The sequence below is a fragment of the Lepidochelys olivacea genome (assembly GCF_965140295.1).
Source record: "Lepidochelys olivacea isolate rLepOli2 genome assembly, chromosome: 9".
In the NCBI taxonomy this organism is placed as follows: domain Eukaryota; kingdom Metazoa; phylum Chordata; order Testudines; family Cheloniidae; genus Lepidochelys; species Lepidochelys olivacea.
In genome coordinates, this window is record NC_140419.1 from 44,632,570 (window position 1) to 44,651,944 (window position 19,375).

Sequence of the window (19,375 nt, forward strand, 5' to 3'; positions counted from 1 at the left end):
TTCCTGTCCTGTCCTCAGTAGATAAGAAGAACAATTTATCACCCTCCTCTTAATAACAACCTTTTATATACCTGAAGACTGTGTCCCCTACCGCCAGTCTTCTCTTCTCCAGGCGAAACAAACCCAATGTTTTCAATCTTCCCTCATGGGGCATGTTTTCTAGACTTTTCATCATTTTTGTTGCTCTCCTCTGGACTTTCTCCAGTTTATCAACTCTTTGCTGAAGCGTGGTGCCCAGAACTAGACACAATACTCCAGCTGAGGCCCTATCAATGCTGAGTAGAGCAGAAGAATTACTTCTCATGTCTTGCTTACAATACTCCTGCTAATACATCCCAGAAGAATGTTCGCCTTTTTGCGACAGTATTACACTGTTGAGTCATATTTAGCTTGTGATCCACTATAACCCTCAGATACTTTTCAGCAATACTCCTTCCTAGGCAGTCACTTCCCATCTTGTATTTGTGCAATTGAGTATTCCTTCCTAAGTGTAGTACTTTGCATTTGTACTTATTGAATTTAATTCTATTTATTTCAGACCATTTCTCCAGTTTGTCAAGATAATTTTGAATTCTAATCTTGTCATCCAAAGTGCTTGCAACCCTCCCAGCTTAGTATCATCCACAAACTTTGTAAATGTACTCTCTATGCAATTATCCAAACAATAGATGAAGTTATTGAATAGAACTGGACCCAGAACAGATCCCTGTGGGATCCCACTCAATATAATCTTCCAGTTTAACTGTGATATCTACTCTGAGTACAGTTTTCCTGTCAGTTGTGCACCCATCTTATAGTAAGTAGGTTTGTCTAGTCTATATTTCCCTAGTGTGCTTATGGGAAGGTCATGTGAGACAGTATCAAAAAGCCTTTTAAAGTTGGAGATATATCACACCTACTTATTCCGCCCCATCCAATTCATGTTGACTTCACCTTTTGCCCAAGTGCAGCTTGTTTATACAGGTGAAGTCCAGGCTCCCTGGCTACCATCCAAGGACCTGTATACATGGAGCAGTAATACAGACTACAGGGGTGTGACTGCGAAAGCACACTAATGTGTTGCGCATTAATTGGTCCAGGTAGACCCTGCTGGTGAAAACTAAAGATTCCCCAGTGCATTTTAATGTAGTGCTCTTTGAAACAGTACTACATGTATATACAAAGCCCTGAAAACACCCAGTTTTTGGACATTATGTAGAATTCAAAAATTGTGAAAAATAACTCCTGAAAAATGAAATTAATAAACTCAAAAAACAGAAGCCCTATGACAGTTTTAGTTTATTACAAGCTCACCTTGACTGAATTTTAGAAGATACCTACATGTTCTTGGACAATAGGATAGATCACATTCTTATGTTTTGGGGTGTTTATTTTATTAAAGGAGTGTTTATTAAAGTATGTTCAAGCTAACTAACAAAACTAGGAAACCTCTACAGGCACAAAAGGTGTCAAGGAGAATGAGATCTCCTGGGCTGTGAAAGCATATTTCACCAGACTCTTAAATGCAGCTTTAGCATTTCTGTTTTGCTTTAATATTGTATATTCTGTCTGAAGGACTATAAAAATGTTGGCTATTGTGATTTTTTGCCATGAATACAGTGTTCATAGAATCATAGAATATCAGGGTTGGAAGGGACCCCAGAAGGTCATCTAGTCCAACCCCCTGCTCGAAGCAGGACCAATTCCCAGTTAAATCATCCCAGCCAGGGCTTTGTCAAGCCTGACCTTAAAAACCTCTAAGGAAGGAGATTCTACCACCTCCCTAGGTAATGCATTCCAGTGTTTCACCATCCTCTTAGTGAAAAAGTTTTTCCTAATATCCAATCTAAACCTCCCCCACTGCAACTTGAGACCATTACTCCTCGTTCTGTCATCTGCTACCATTGAGAACAGTCTAGAGCCATCTTCTTTGGAACCCCCTTTCAGGTAGTTGAAAGCAGCTATCAAATCCCCCCTCATTCTTCTCTTCTGCAGGCTAAACAATCCCAGCTCCCTCAGCCTCTCCTCATAAGTCATGTGTTCCAGACCCCTAATCATTTTTCTTGCCCTTCGCTGGACTCTCTCCAATTTATCCACATCCTTCTTGTAGTGTGGGGCCCAAAACTGGACACAGTACTCCAGATGAGGCCTCACCAATGTCGAATAGAGGGGAACGATCACGTCCCTCGATCTGCTCGCTATGCCCCTACTTATACATCCCAAAATGCCATTGGCCTTCTTGGCAACAAGGGCACACTGCGGACGCATATCCAGCTTCTCGTCCACTGTCACCCCTAGGTCCTTTTCCGCAGAACTGCTGCCTAGCCATTCGGTCCCTAGTCTGTAGCGGTGTATTGGATTCTTCCATCCTAAGTGCAGGACCCTGCACTTATCCTTATTGAACCTCATCAGATTTCTTTTGGCCCAATCCTCCAATTTGTCTAGGTCCTTCTGTATCCTATCCCTCCCCTCCAGCGTATCTACCACTCCTCCCAGTTTAGTATCATCCGCAAATTTGCTGAGAGTGCAATCCACACCATCCTCCAGATCATTTATGAAGATATTGAACAAAACCGGCCCCAGAACCGACCCTTGGGGCACTCCACTTGATACCGGCTGCCAACTAGACATGGAGCCATTGATCAATACCCGTTGAGCCCGACAATGTAGCCAGCTTTCTACCCACCTTATAGTGCATTCATCCAGCCCATACTTCCTTAACTTGCTGACAAGAATACTGTGGGAGACCGTGTCAAAAGCTTTGCTAAAGTCAAGAAACAATACATCCACTGCTTTCCCTTCATCCACAGAACCAGTAATCTCATCATAAAAGGCGATTAGATTAGTCAGGCATGACCTTCCCTTGGTGAATCCATGCTGGCTGTTCGGTAGGAGTTTTCGGTTGCAAACAGTGGGTGAAGATACTGCAGCTTGTAATCTTGAGAGACATATGGTTTAAAGTTAAAAACCACCAGGAATGTCTTCTCAAAGACCAGGCACCTCCCCATTCTTAAAGAATGTCTTTTCCTAGGACCTAACAGAAAAAAGTGACACATAGCATGTAGTATATCAAGGCTACAAAACTATGTCAAAAGCCTCTTTATCACCCTTTGTCTCACCCTCCTCATTTCAAAGAGGAAAACCTAGTATTTCAAAAACACACCCCTATTGAAAGAACTCTAGAATATTCTTATTGAACCCAATTCCTTTGATAAACATTCTAAAAGTCTTAATTCTTTTAATGATAAGGAAAACATATATAGTTGGGAATTGTTTTAAGAAGTTCTTGGTTACTCAACACAATGAAACGTAAAACCTTTGTTCAGTCTTTAAATACTTTACATGGTCTGTGTGTATAAAAACATCTTCTGTATTTTCCACAGTATGCATCCGATGAAGTGAGCTGTAGCTCACGAAAGCTTATGCTCAAATAAACTGGTTAGTCTCTAAGGTGCCACAAGTACTCCTTTTCTTTAAATGGTATTAGTTTCTTTGGTGTAATCTGCAAATGTTTTCTATTTAAATCCAATTATCTAATGTTATAACTGAGGATTTAGCTCACCTTTAATCATAGCATCCCTTAAGGCGTAGTACAAAGACAATCATTAAGGGACAATTAAGAGAGATAGTCATTAAGATATGGCTTACCATATCTTGTTTCTCTTTTCTGAGTAATTTGGGGATAAAATTACCTGATGCTCAACACCTTAAAACATACCCATTCTCCCCTATATGATGTTTCTACAATTTCCGGTGCATCAAAGCACCAGATGGCTTGCTAATGTCCCACTGATATGTGGACTATGTTGTGACTATCCTCAGTAAAATTATTATAGTCCAGACAAAATGACTGGATAATTTGGGGATTAGTAATAGAATCTGACATGGATCCTTTCACTTCTAGGTCACCAATTTGAGTCCTACCTTAATTGACAGAGACTAAAAATCATTACCCTCCATGAAACAAATCATTGATGCCTGTCCAGTAGGAGCTGAACAGAGGTATGCATCACCAAAGACACTGAGCCACCACTACAGGCATTAACTGACATTTGTTGGCACTCTCAGGAGAAAGACAAAGGACCAAATGGGCTCTTTGAGAAGGTCCTTGCAGGTCAAGGGTGAGGAACATTGGTGAATGATGTGAAAAAGCTTACAGTGCCAAAGTCTGAGCCGCATCTGTTTACTAGAATGAGGTCCATTTTCTACGGCTGGTGACATAAAGCCAGTTAAATGAACTTCTAAAGAAATGCAGACGGAACGAGTTAAATATATTCCCATTTGGGTGTTGCAGGAACTCAGGGGTGCACCTCAGATGCCCCCTCTCCCCAGGTAATGAGTCCCCAATTCTGATTACATTGTTCTGACGGAATCCCCTGCTGAACAAACTACAGGGCAACACTCATGATTGCCACAGATGAAACTATGTCCAAGGGGAGCTGATAGGAAGCGGGGGTTTTTCGCCTTCTTCTGCAGCATGGGCCACGGGTCACTTGCTGGAGGATTCTCTGCACCTTGAAGTCTTTAAACCATGATTTGAGGACTTCAATAGCTCAGACACAGGTGAGAGCTTTATTGCAGGAGTGGGTGGGTGAGATTCTGTGGCCTGCATTGTGCAGGAGGTCAGACTAGATGATCATAATGGTCCCTTCTGACCTTAATATCTATGAGTCTATGAGATAAAGCCCAATATTCAAGTACTAAACCTTTCAGGCCTGCAGAACCAATTGAACTATGTACAGAGCAATAGGGTCCAAGTACAAAACTGCCTTTGACATTTCTGCAGGAAAAGGAGAAATGAGAAGCAGATTTGGGGGCAGAGGGCTTGCGTTACCTCTGCTGGAGATAGTGAAAGTGATTCTGTTATGCTGCGGTGGTTAATCCTACAGAAGGCATTCAACTGTACAGAGAAAGGAACAGTGAAAAGAAGAGAGTTGAGAAAAAGACTAAGAGCTAGGGATGTGCCTGAAACACACCCTAAGGAACAACAGAGAAACAAAGGTGAAATTCAGTGAAAATCAAGAGGTGAGACCCAGCCCAAGGACCCCAAAAAAGAGCAGCGTACAGAATTGTCCATGCAAAGCTACGAGTGAAATACCCCAGGAGACAGCAAGAGAACAGCCCAAAGGAAAATGAGCACTTAAGACTGACAAAATGGAGTGACCCAGTGAAGCACAAGAAGTGTCCAAGAGCAACCAGGGAAGGAGCAGCACAGGGAGTCTGCCAAGAGCAGAGAGGGAAAAGAGCACTGAATGGCCAGAGGGAACGGAGCATCTGCAGGCTGATCTCAAGGAGGGGACCTAAAGAGAACATAAGAGAAAACAATTGTAACTCTGATTTCATTCTTTACTCTCCTTGATCCAGAGAAAGGGTTAATAGGTAGGTCAATGTTCCCAAATTCATTCCTCTAAAAAGGGCCCCAAGCCCTTTGAGAAGGCTTCACTTTGTACATTTAGGGCCAGTGAAAAGAAAAAAGGATGGCAGCCAGCGGAAAGAAAAAAGGATGGCAGCAACCAAGACTTGGATGGGGGGGTCTCATATTAAACAACACCTTTGCTATGTGCTTGGAGGAAAGATGGTATTGAACTGTTCTTACTAATATTACATTTCTTTCCTTAAGGGAACATATTGCCACTGCAGTTTTTATAGCCCAATGTCTCAAAGGAAAAGAAATTTACCTTCCTGTTGGTGCTTCAAAAGATCGCACAGATATGGTACAGAAAGGTACCAAAGCCTTCTAGTCACTCGGCACTGGCCACAGCCCAGGAGTGAAGTGTCATCAACCTAACCGATTTAATTTAATTCATATACAGCAAAACCTGAAAACACTGATTTATCAAATATTCTGATCTCCAAGACAACTAGTGCAACAAATCTCACAGATTCTTAGACAGATGACACCGAGGTGAGTGAGGTAATATCTTTTATTGGACCAAATTCTGTTGGTGAGAGAGACAAGCTTTCGAGTTTTACACAGAGCTCTTCTTCAGGTATGGGGATTTCTAATAATTTCTAAGTTAGTTTTCCTCAGGCAGGCAGCCATTTATGTAGGTTTGCCAGGCATCTATTTTTCCACTGGAACACCCAGTCGAAAAGGGACCTTGGTGGCTCCGGTCAGCACTGGTGACCAGGCCACAAAGTCTGGTCGGCAGCGCAGCAGGGCTAAGGCAGGCTCCCTACCTGCCCTGGCTCCACATAGCTCCGAGAAGTGGCCAGCATATCCAGCTCCTAGATGCAGGAGCTGCCACTGGGAGCTGCAGGGGAGGCGCCTGTGGGTGCAGGCAGCGCACAGAGCCCCCTGGCCCATCCACCTTGGAGCTGGACTTGCTGGCTGCTTCCGGGAGCCACCTGAGGTAAGCGCTGCCTGGAGCCCACAGCCCTCTCCCCTCCCACACTCAAAACCCCTCAGCCCCAGCCCAGAGCCCCCTCCTACACCCCAAACCCCTCATCCCCGGCCCCACTCCAGAGCCCGCACCCCCAGCAGGAGCCCTCACCCCCTCCCACATCCCAACCCCCTGCCCCAGCCCAGTAAAAGTGAGCGAAGGTGGGGAAGAGCAAGCGGCAGAGGAAGGGGAACCTCGGAGAAGGGGTGGGGCCTCAGGGAAGGGCGGGGTAGAGGTTGGGGCAAGGGTGTTCGGTTTTGTGCAATTAGAAAATTGGCAACTCTACATATATGAGAAATTTCTCAAGAAATCTTTTTCACATCTAATTTAACAGGGTCAAAGTCCATCTTATAAGAAATAGCAAGTTATGACTAACTGCATAGAAACTCCAACAGCTCCATGATAATGTTCAGTATATTCACAGAAAAAAGGAAAGAGAAATGTTAATTTTTATGTTTTCACAAGGTATGAACACACCACCTTTATAATATAAGGCAGATAGACACATTCTCCACTAGGCTACATCCATGGGAAATTACAGTGATTAAATTAGCAAGAGAACAGCTCACCTGATCAATGAGTGCAATAGAAACATATTGAGAATTACTAACATTAATAAAAATGGAGCACAAGAGATAACGTTCAAACAAGGCGAGTTCCCCACTCCAATCCAGGATCTATCTGCTTGCAAAATTTCATTAAAATTAGACTTATTACTGTATATTAGTTTTTACTTCAATCAAAAGTAGTGGTTCTGCAAGGTGCTCAGCATATCTCTGAATTGGAACTAAAATTAATTTTTTTGCTAAATGATTAAATGTAATTACACATCAAAAATGTAGTGATCTACTGGACAAAGGGAAGAGATATAAACAGAATACACTCTTAACTAGATTTGAAGTCACTAGCTTTGAAAGAGCCAATAAGCTACACAGTAGCCAGCAGTCATGGAAATTTTACGTATTATTATCAGGAAAAATATATTGAAAATTGCAAGAAAAAAATAAAGAAAATACGGGTTACAGTGTTCAGGCCGTTCTCTAGTTCACAGCAAGACCTACATGCTTGCACATATTACTTGATTTATGGGACAGACTAGCCCTGCAGGTGGTTAGAAAAATGTATGTTTGCTCTTGCAGGGTTTTCTATGAGGCTTCCCCTTACAGGGAAATGACTAGTGGGCCTACAGAGTTACAGGGGCAAAGCCTCTCAGCCATGCAGGCTGTAGAGACACATGGAGAAAGGACTCCCTAGATCTACAGACCCAGGAGCCATCTCCATGGACAGCAGCCCCTCCTTTCCCTCCCCCAACTCACTGGGCCTTCCACTCTGCTACCAGCTGCAGGGACTTCTCCCATGTATCACTCTTTAGTAACATTAGGCGCTTAGTAAATATTCTCATTGTTATTTATAGCACTTTACAGTTTGAACACATGGACAAATGCTAATCATTTGTCACAGCATCCGCATGAGGTAAGCGAGTGTTACAGTCATTTTTAAAGCATAAATAGACATCTTATGATTCATTCTCATAATACTTGTTTGCATAACAAGAATACTACTATACCTATTTACAGACAGTGAAACCAACACAGAGACAAACAGCCTGATCCTGTGCCCGTGCATACCCAAAACTACCAGCAAAGCTGTTGGGATATCTGGGTGTGCCGGGAGCATAGGATAGGGACCTAACTGATGTACTCAGAGCCGTGCAGCAAGCCAATGACAGAACTATGATTAGGACACAGAGTTCCTAGTTCCCAATCTCAGCCAACTAGAAAATACTGCTTTATTAGAGCAGTACTGACTATGCCCCAGGTTCTAGATCAGGGCCCCATTTTGCTAGGCACACAACAACAAAAAATGGTTCTTGTTTCTCCATCGCAATTTCTAATGTAAATATCTGAGGGCATTTTAATAAGTTTCACAAATTCAGCAGGTACCACTAAGTGAACCTGGCATCTTCCCACCACAATGCAATCATCTTCTAATATGATAAATCTATAGATACTCAGACTGAGGCCATGCTAAATCTTAGAAGTAACAGAACAAATTGATTTACCTGCAACTTTGAATCCTGTTTCATTTTTACTGTTATTATATTACTAACCAGCAGGTGGAGAGACAGAACCATTCTAAGAAGTAACAGTGTGACATTGAGAGTTCTCGACTGTTATAATGTCCCACCAATAAAAATATAAATATGAAAATATAAAGCACCTGTTTCACCTCTTCTTGCTTATTTAAAAAAAAAAAAGCTGGATCTATCTATCTATCTAGTTTGGTGTAAGTAAGAGTATCAGAAAGATGCAAATGTATGTAAACATTTGTATTTGTAGCATGTTCCCTTATACTTCTTCACTAAATGAGTTTGCAAAAGTAGACTGTCTAGTATATTACAACTGTATAACAGGGGTAAATTTGTGATTATGTTTGACTAATCCACTGCACAATAAACGTTTTGAAAGTCTAGTCACACAAAGTCAGACCAAGTATAAAATGCCAGTATCAGTGAGAGAAGGATTTATTCAATGTAATATTTCTCCACAGCAGACACGAATTTGAGCAAACTTCCCAAAGGACTAGAAGTATTAACTTTTAGAGCATAGTTCTCCAGCGAAAAGTAACATATGGGATGACCTCAATCCCATTTAGAGTAATCAGACTGGTATATCAAAAAGGCACTGCTCGACAACACAACTTCCTATATTAAATTCAAGACAAAGAAGTAGATGTTGGATTTTTAGAATGGACTATGAAAGGAGAATACAGTAGGGCAACTAGAGGACTGAATGTTCAAGTCCAAAGTGCAAAAGGACAGTATGAAAGTCAAGGCCTAAAAGATGAAACGGTGGCATGATCAAACTGCTAGCACTCAAAGGAGGAAATACCATAGTGAAATCTTGATTTCTTACTAAAATGGCTGATACTGCACAGAAATAAGATAATATTTGATAAATGTCATTGATGGTAGCCTACAAGTAATGTCAGGTACATAAAATGACTATTAGCCAAACTTATATTGGCATTAACAAAATGATGGCTGAATATCAGATTGTAAACTAATTTCCATCCTGCCTTAAAACTGAATTAATGTTTAAACCTTAAAAGTTCTTCTTCCAATATTAAAACTACAAGCACCAAAGCAAATGCAAACTAGTTTACAATTTCTGATATTTGGATCCCATGCAGTTAATGTTTCGTTCTGTAACTATTTGGCAACACAGTGGCTGCCAATAGGACATACTGACATACCTATTTTATGTTAAAAGAAAAGGAGTACTTGTGGCACCCCAGAGACTAACAAATTTATTTGAGCATATGCTTTCGTGAGCTACAGCTCACTTCATCTTATGCTCAAATAAATTTGTTAGTCTCTGAGGTGCCACAAGTACTCCTTTTCTTTCTGTGGATACAGACTAACACGGCTGCTATTCTGAAACCTATTTTATGTTAATAACTTTAACAGAATTCCCAGTTTTAGCATGAGGAGCAGTGCTTGCTGAACTTTCAGCATACTGTGTTGTGCACCATAAATGCAGCATTTGTAAAAGGCAAAAATATACATCCTATTTGACAGGCAGAGACTTATTTATTTACTACTCCTTGTATATTGATTTGAAGAGTGATAAACTTACCAATGTGTGTTCCTTAACATCATTATGTACAAATCAAACCTGCCATCAGATAGACATGCACTTAATGTAAATTTTAAATAGAATAAACCAGTTTACCTCACCATTGACCCATGAGAATTCTCCATAACCAAGCTTTAGATCAAACCCAAATTCCCCTTTGTAACTGGAACCATCTGGCCATTCCTGAATGCCACTTGTAAGTATGATCCTATTACTGCTAATGTCATCTTCAGTCAATTTCACTAACTGTTCACCATCTTCTTCCTCTTCATCCAAGAGACTGGAACCTTGTTCAACATAGTCTTCTGTTTCTTCTTCTCTGATCAGACTAGAACCTTGTTCATAATCATCTTCTGTATCTTCTTTGATCAGCCTGAAACTACACTCAGAAGAGACACAAAATTCAAATCAGAGTCCCAAACTAACACCATATGAAGCTGCAACTATTTTGCTTCACACAGAATAAAAAAATCTAACTCCAATATAACCATTCCAAACACACACTGTTTACTGCACAATACCTAATACTGATGGTATACAAAATCAAGGAACACACTGAAGGCAGAGGAAAAATATTATTCCAGAAGTCCAGACTAAACAGGCTGCACCTCTATAATGGGCCATTTTATAGAACGAGAAGAATAGGTCTTCTTGTTAATATAAATGAGTTAATCAAACATAGGAGATATGTATGAAAATGATGACAAACGAGTAAGTACTTTGGATAACCATTCCAATTTAGTACCAAAGTAAAAGCAACACAGAGCTGAAGGTATACACTTCTCACAAACCCCATTGCAACTGGTGAAGCATGGCTCCCATCCCAAACACATACAGTCAAACAAGCTTCTAAGAATATAAGAAATGCAGATTCCTTTGACAATGCACTTTTAGAACACATTCATCATTAACACCTGCCACCGACAAACCGAAATACTATGTGTATATTCTCTCCCCCCAACACATACATATACAAACTCTCACGTACATAATGACATACCCAACACCCTCACATGTACAATCCCACTTTCACATCACGCCCCAAGGTACCGTCCTACTGGCAGACATACACACCCCTGAACACATGCACTTCACACATCCCATGCATAGGGTTGCAAACCCTCCAGGATTCTCCTGGAGTCTCCAGGAATTAAAATTAATCTTTAATTAAAGATAATGTCAGGTGATGAAACCTCCAGGAATTCATCCAACCAAAGTTGGTAACCCTACCTATGCATGGAGCATGGCACATGCATGTACACAGACTCAAAGCTCCTGCACACCCTCTGACACACGCATGTGAACACACAAGCACCCCAATCCCTGTATACACACATCCCACATATGTACACACACACTTGGAATCCCTGTATACAACTGCACTTCCCCATGTATATGCCCTCCAAGCCCATGCACAAATGTGTGCTCCCACACGTGTATGCATGCACACATTCCAAGCTCCTGCACACCACATACGTGCACACACACACAAACACCCCAACCCTGCCATACACACGTACTTCACGTGCATTCATGTGTATGCACGGACTCCGCGCTCCTGGACACACATGCACGCTCCCACGCGTGGGCACACGAAAACTCCCAGTCCCTGCGCGCGCACAAGTACTTCACATGCCCATTCCCACACGCTTGTGCACACAGACACACACTCCAAGCCCCGGCACGCGCACACGCGCGCGCACACACACACTGCGCTCTCTGCCCTTCGCCCAAGCTGCAGGCGGGCCATGACCCCGGCCTCGGCACAGGAAACCCCGAGCTCCCCCCGACACCCACCCAGCAGCGGCAGGCGGCTCCATCAGCCCGTCCCAGCGCAGCCCCGGCCAGCGCCGCGGGCCCGACCACTGCTGGGGCGGGGGCGCGAGGGAGCAGCGGTCCCGCGGGGAGGAGCGGCGAGTCCAGCATTAGCCCCAGCGCGGAGGGGGACCACCGAGCGACGTAACCCGCCTCCCGCCGGCTCCAGCACAGGGCGCTCCAACCCCTCCCCCCGTCCCCCGAGCCCACATGGACTGTGCCAGAGTCCGGGTTTCCATGGAGACCCAGGTGTGTGTTTGTGAAACTGGCCTCTCCCTTGCTTGCCATTGGCCCCCCCGGCCCAGCAAGCCCCGCCCCCACCCAGTGCTGGCCCGTGCTGCGAGGGGTGCGGGGAATTTCTGAAAGACGTTCATTTATTACAGTACTAGGGGGACGGACAGATTTAATGATGGCACAAAACTAGGCACTGAAGGAATATTCAGCAGCCGTTATTTTATTATTTTTAACTTCACGCCCACATTCAAAAGTTTTCTATTCCTCTGCTTATTCCCAAATGCCTCTCGCTCTGGCTTATCCGTGCCCTCTGTAGAAAACTGGAGCCCTCTTTTTAACCCCTGCTGCCCCATTCAACTTCCTGAGTTCTCAGAAACCGGGAAACCACGCACCCCATGCTCTACCTTCTGGGAGGGCATTAAGGGGCATTCCAGACATAGCCGTTGGTTCTCCAGGCCAAGATTTGGGAGCAGAGGGCATGACAAAAAATGAAAAGTGTAACACCTTCTCCTTCAGGTAACAAAGGGCAGGTGGAGAGAGAAAACCTCTATCTGCTGCTGCTTTTGCTCTCTCTGTTGAGTCTATAGGTAACAGTGCCGCCTCCCAGATTCTCTTGCAACTGCAGACTAGAAAGTAAAGCCTCAAATTCTTAGGTTGCTAGGAAACCATACATGATTCCTTAGTAGGGCAAGGAGAGGTCATAGTTACTCAGCATGCATGTGGTCTGTCCTTAGTGTGATGTCATTATTAGGTTAACACGGGCCATTTTTTAAAGAAAACTCACAGCATTAGATTTTCAACTAGTAATAAACAATCCTACTAATTAATTTAGGTTAAATCCTGTTTAAGTTACAAGAGTACTGCTACTGAAGGTGGGGAGATTGCTCACAAGAGTAAGGCCAGTAAAATTGGTCCTTCAGTCTTAATTGTGGACAAGAGCTTGTGGGGGGAAAAGATATTTTTTTTAAATGCAGGGTGTGGGGTGGGGAGCCAATTCAAATGTAAGAACAGTTCCAGGTTGGTGAACTCCTTTTTGAAAGAGTACTTGAGTTTATAACACTGTACATTAATAATCCCTTTTTTATTCTCTATAAAAGTTTACAATCCCAAAATGAATCTCTGACATTCCACTTGGAATTACTTTGTAAAGGCTATAATCTCCAGAGCCAAAGTTCATGATGGAAATCCATAAGAGTGAGTCTATCAGGAGGAGAGACCAGCAAACCAGTAATAATCTAAAACCATTAGATCTGCATTAAATATCAAGGTGAGAGGCACCCTGTAAATATCTGAGATAGACTTACTATATAAGATGCAGTTTCAATGTACAATTAGCAATTACTTCATTCAGAAATCAAATTGTTTTTATTACTGAGCAGAGCATTAAGTATAAGTCAAAATCATATTACTTCATTTGCTATTAGAAGAAAGGGAAAAATTTCCACTAAAAAGTTACTACTATATACTATATTATACTATATATATATATATATATATATATATATATACTATATTACTACTATGAGTAGTGAAACACATCCTTTTGTCCAAAACTTTGGAATTTAAGATGGGGATAGAAACAAAACTACTCAAGGTTTGGAAGAACAAATCATAACAATAAAAGCATCTTTCTCCAGCTCCAGGGAGGTCTGCAAAGAAAAGTAGTGAATCATCTGTCAAACATTCACGGCCATCAGAAGTTTCATTTAAAGTAGGGGTACCGATATCTAAGTTGGCTGAGACTCAGAAAAGAATAAAGAAATCAAATCAGCAGTAAAACAGAACCTTGCTAAAATACAACAGCTAATAGAGCCTAAGCCAAAAAAAAGTTCTCACGAAAAATTTATTCAAAGCTGAAATATAAAAATTAAATTTCAGTTTAGAAATATAAGCTGTTTAATACAGAGGAAGTCCAATGAAAAATTAAAAGATATTTTGATGGCCAAGCTTCTGATAAAGGAGTACGAAGTGGGAAATCAGGAACTTGTGTCGTATGTCTCAGTTAACCAGCTCTTTCCAAAAGCCAGTTGAGAGGATCCCTAATATACAACGGACAAGACTAGTCCATCAGTATACCTGTTTTGGGTATAGGATGAAAAAGGGGCGGTGAATCAATGGTTGCATGCTATGCAGCTGAAACCATGTGGAGCAAAGAACAGAAGTGAATCTACTGATGTAAAAAGAGGAAAGGAGACTATTTGTTTTGTTTCAGGTGTTGATCACCATGAGAGGCATAATATACACCGTGTTGGGGTCCATGGGATTCGGGATACAGCAGAGGAACAAGACAGTGATAGTACATGAGGGGAAACTGCCACTCTAGCCTTATGATTCCTAGGTAATCATGCAGGAAAGCCTACAGTGTTCTGGCACTGACTGGACTGCAGCCAAGGTGGAGGATCCTGCACAAACATGAGCAACTCGCAGGAGCAGGCACTTGGACTGAGAGACCTAAAAGAGGCTGTGTGTTTAAATGGGATGGTAGTGGCTAACCTAACCATTTATAGCATGCAGCTAACACATGCTGGAAATATTACAGTCACTTTAGCAGATCATCGAACTACTGCCCATGAATCCACCTACCATGCCAGGAAAATGATTGAGACTTTGACCTTCTCTCTGAATGTGATTAAGGACTGGCAGAGTACCACTACCACTCCTGAACACACTAGAGTAACAATGCTTCCTACTCTGGAATTGAAGCAAGATGGTAAACCATGTCCAGAAACAGAAGCAGGACCTGGCAATGGACTAGTGATAAATCGTGAACATGAGATTATGTATAACAATGTACAGTACCAAATGATACCTGTAGCATTGAATTTAACCAATTTTATATTACCACAGCAGCTCTGTCATGCAAAATGTTATGCACTTCTAAATGCAATTGATAGCAAAAGGGGTGCAAAATTTCAGACAGTCAATAGATGGGATGGAATTGTGGGAAATCTGGTTGCCTGAGAAGGGAAAGAGTCAGGGAAGAGAGATAAAGGTATAAGAACAGTATTAGGAGTTGGGGCATCGAGAACTTCAGCATGGAATCATATGGATATCACAGTATTGTGGGAAGAAAAATCACAAAATGAGAACTCAATTACAAAATCTGGTAACAAAGTAAAACAAACAACAGAATGAGCAGGTAGGGGAGGATTTAAAGGATGTTCAGGATGCTAGGATAACAGGTTTAGGGAAATGGAAGCAGCAATCAATGAAATGGGAAAAATCATCAACCATCCTAATGTATCAATTAGCAACTTCCTAATACAGGACCTACAGGCAGGACTAAAGGAAATTCAGGTGGGAAAGTGCCTAGGTTCATAACAAATAAGATGCTAGAACAATGGGAAAAAATAAAAGAAGTAGATCGATGTTGGGTTGGTAGGCACTACTAAAGGATGTATTATGCTGAGAAAAGGGGAAGCTTGATGAAACATGGATCCTTCCTATGGTACTAGCAGTACCAATGCCCACAGGCCTCAGTCCATAGTACACAGGAACCTATCATGGCAGGTTACATCTTAAAGGTATATGCCACTCATCCTCAGATTCTGGTAAAGAAGGGAAGTCTGGAAAGCTCCAGATACCTCATGTTGTTCCAAGAGGCATACTGCCTCGTTATGTCATTGTAATGTACTCCAAAGTGCATTGCCAGCATGTGTGTTCCCCTAAGACGAAGAGACCTGAAATAGCACGGTACAGCTGAGGCAATAGGAATAAGGTCAAGCCAAGGTTTCAAGGGCTGGATAAGGCAAATATTGTGTAATCTCTTGGATTGGACACTTCCAGTATGGAACACAAACATATTATTATGACTGGCCAGTGTTCTGCTTAATTCCAAGAAAGGTTACTTGACTAAAGGAAAAGGTAATTTTTCCAGTTCCCCAGCATGAGGTCCACAATGTACCAGCTGATGCCCCTCTGATTGGCGCTGCCCTAGATTCTGTGCTACCAAGTCATACCACCATTACGTTTAAATGTGCAGGCCTTAATGAGCAGATGTCCAGAACATTTCTTGACCTTGAGACAGGGGAGTCGAAGTATTCAAAGTGATAAAGATACACTGGGAAATGCCACATGGTGGAAGTTAGTGTACAACATTGGGGACCATTCATGGTATCAATGGGCTTTGTTATTGTCCAAGCCATACTAGTAGTGGGGTTAAGTGTATTTATTTGGAAGGTTAGAAGGTTTGTCAGGCAGTTGGGAAAGAAGAGATGTATCTGAAATACAGACTTTGATGACAACCTAGAAAGGATTCCACAGCTTCTTCAAGGTGGGGAGTGTTGGGAGCGAAGGCAAACTTAGACCTGACAGAAGCATGCTGCAGATTTTAAGAGTCTGTTCTGATAACATTTAACAGCATAAGCATATGCAGAACTGTGTATGTGTAAGCAATTGAAGAATAATCATGTTTAGTGTTCTGCATGTGTCAGAAACTGCAGAGTAATCATGTTTGTGAGAACAAAAAAATGATAAAGTAACTAAAAAGCTAGAACAGACCAGTTTGAACTAACACTAAACCGGTATTGATGGGGTAGAAGAGTTAACATGGAAATCAGAGACGAATACATATGTATAAGAAAAGATAACAAAAATATATTTATAAGTTTTGTGTAACAAAAGGAAGCTGAATCTGTATTGTCTGGTGCTGGCAGTAACTGTGATGAGATCGTCCTGATGAGCTTCCCACTTCTGAGTAACTGATCTGAGTAAAATGAGTTTTGTCTTAATAAATATTTATTAGACCCATCAGCTGAGTAAATGAACCTCAATCCAACAATCTCCATGTTCCAAAAAGATTAAAATTTACTCAAGGTGGCTCTGTTTACTTAAAAAAGAGTGGAGTGAGAGCTGTGTTTGAATAGCAGCAGAGCTTCAAGAGTGAATTCAAACCAGTGTTCATACAGGAACCATCTATTTGTTGTTTTTAAAATATTTTTACAAAATAAGAGACCATGCCTCATCCTAGTACCCCGGGCCTAATAACTAAAACAAAGATCAGAAACGACTGAGCCCAGAGAGCCAGAATAAGCAGGCTCTAACAACAGACTCATGTTAATTTTTGACAGTTTGGCCAACTCTCATGATATTTGGCGTTTTTCCTAACGCCCCAGTTCCTGGAGGCATGTGATTAGGTGAGAATTTCAGCATATGTGTAAATAGAAAAGTAAGTTTCTATCCTTCATGGTTGTTGAGAAAAGCTTGAAAATATTACCAAAGTGTACCCTAATTGTTCAAAAACTATGACACAAAAAAGCACCCACAATTTTTTTAAAATCTCATTTCCATCTCCCTCAAAATGACCCTGTCAATGTTGCATAAGTGACTGTGAAGGGGAGGGGCTGTCACTCAAGAATGAAGGGAATATCTGAATATATATGAAAGAGATAATCATTTTAGTCTTGTTCCTGTTTTTGGAGCTTTAGACAGATGTCATGTAGGAAAGTGCTTATGTTCGAAGAGATTAACGGATTCCACATATTGCCTCTGTAAACAATCATTTATTTCATTCGGCTAAAGGCTTCTGTTTGTCAACTCATACATTTAAATATATAGAAACTCTTTTTGGTGCTTCTATCCTGTAATATATTAATTCTTGCTTCTTTTATTTTTAACCAATATCTCTGCCTATCGGATTCCACAATATATTGCACCTTTCACTCCTCCCAAAGCAGTTTATTAACAATACACACTATGTTGATTCATTTAGTGTAAATGTTGATTCATTTAGCCCACACCTTGAATACTGAATACAGTTCTGGTTGCTCCATCTCAAAAAAGATGTATTAGAATTGGAAGAGGTACAGAGAAGGGCAACAAAAATAATTAGCGGTATGGAACAGCTTCCATATGAGGAACCATTAAAATAACTGGGACTGTTCATCTTAGAAAAGAGATGATTAAGGGGGGATGCGTTAGAGGGCTATAAAATAACTACTGGTGTGGAAAAAGTGAACAGGGAAATATAATTTACCCCTTCACATAACACAAGAACTAGGGCTCACCAATGAAACTAATATGTAGCAGGTTTAAAACAAATATAAGGAAGTACTACTTTACTGAATGCACAGTCAATTTGTGGAACTCATTGCCAGGGGATGTTGTAAAGTCCAAAAGTATAACTGAGTTCTAAAAAGAATTAGATAAGTTCATGGAGGATAGGTCCATCAATGGCTACTAGCCAAGATGGTCAGGGATGCAACCCCATCTTCTGGGTGGACCTAAAACTCTGATTGCTAGAAGCTGGGACTTGACGACAGGAGATGGATCACTCAATAATTGCCCCATTCTGTTCATTCCGTCTGAAGCACCTGGCACTGGCCACTGTTAGAAGACAGGATACTGGGCTAGAAGGACCACTGGTCTGACCCAATATGGTCATTCTTATGATGCCATTCACACATTCTCCTTCTACTGGCCTCAATCCTATCTATTATTATTGTCACTACTGTTATTTCCATTGCTGTTATGCCACCAACACTCCAGGAGCACACTGCTTCAGCTCCACCCATTCCCAGGACTCAACGAGGTTACAGTTCCAAAAAATATCCAATAGACATGCCTTTCCCATGGCATCTGGATATCCAGCCAATCCTTCCTCCACTCAGATTATTCTCTAGCACAATCCACATAATCACCTATCTCAGTTCAATGGAAAAATGGACATAAGAAACAAGTTCCAGACATCTAACACCTATATGCTGCACAAGACCACTACTAGGCATGGGCTGGAAGCAGAACACACAAAACAACATGAACTAAAGATGATATTGATCAATGCAAAATCTGCCATTAACAAACAAGAAACAATCCATGACCACATCAGTGACAAAGCACCCAATATAAGCTGCATCACTGAGACCTGGCTGAATGACACCATGAGCCCTGTGCTAGTCCTTGTCCCCCCGCCCCCAGGATACATGGACAATCACAGACCCAGACTGGACAAGAAGGCAAATGGCACTACATTCATCTTCTCTGCAAACAACAAATCTAAGAGAGGTGCCTAGTTAAGACAAGTTTATACAAATTAAATCTTTACACCAGTGTATGAAGTGCAAATCTTGCTCAGTACAAGCTGTGTATTTCAACCAGCTCATTGCGCCACTGTGATGGGATCCCCGGAGTGCAGCCTGGGACCATCGGACCACTGTGCCCCCTTAAGTCTCTCTGGCCTGGGCTGTCCCTCACAATGCCTTGCTAGTGACCAGCTGCAAACCCCTACAGGTGCTGTTACCACTCAGCACAACTGCATGTGGAGCTCCCGCACCCAGCTAGATTGCATGAATGCTCCCAGAGCCACTCATGAATCACACAGAGAGAAGC

The 19,375-nt window shown here is 41.8% G+C and overlaps 1 protein-coding gene across 4 annotated transcripts in view; it reads right to left on the reverse strand.

Annotated features, from left to right (window-relative positions):
- ANKMY1 (ankyrin repeat and MYND domain containing 1) overlaps positions 1-11,952 on the reverse strand; it is a 57,652-nt gene extending 45,700 nt beyond the window's left edge. For 2 of the 4 annotated variants that reach the window (XM_084638471.1, XM_084638473.1), the window contains exons 1-2: positions 11,798-11,952; positions 10,097-10,379 (exon numbers count right to left, since the gene is read on the reverse strand). In XM_084638471.1, coding sequence (XP_084494597.1) covers positions 10,097-10,379; positions 11,798-11,820 — 306 coding nt within the window. In that variant the 5' untranslated portion in view covers positions 11,821-11,952. Of the gene's footprint in view, positions 1-10,096; positions 10,380-11,797 lie in introns of those variants that run through there. The other 2 variants (XM_084638472.1, XM_084638474.1) reach the window with 2 other exon arrangements.
- Between the last annotated feature and the right edge of the window lie 7,423 nt (positions 11,953-19,375).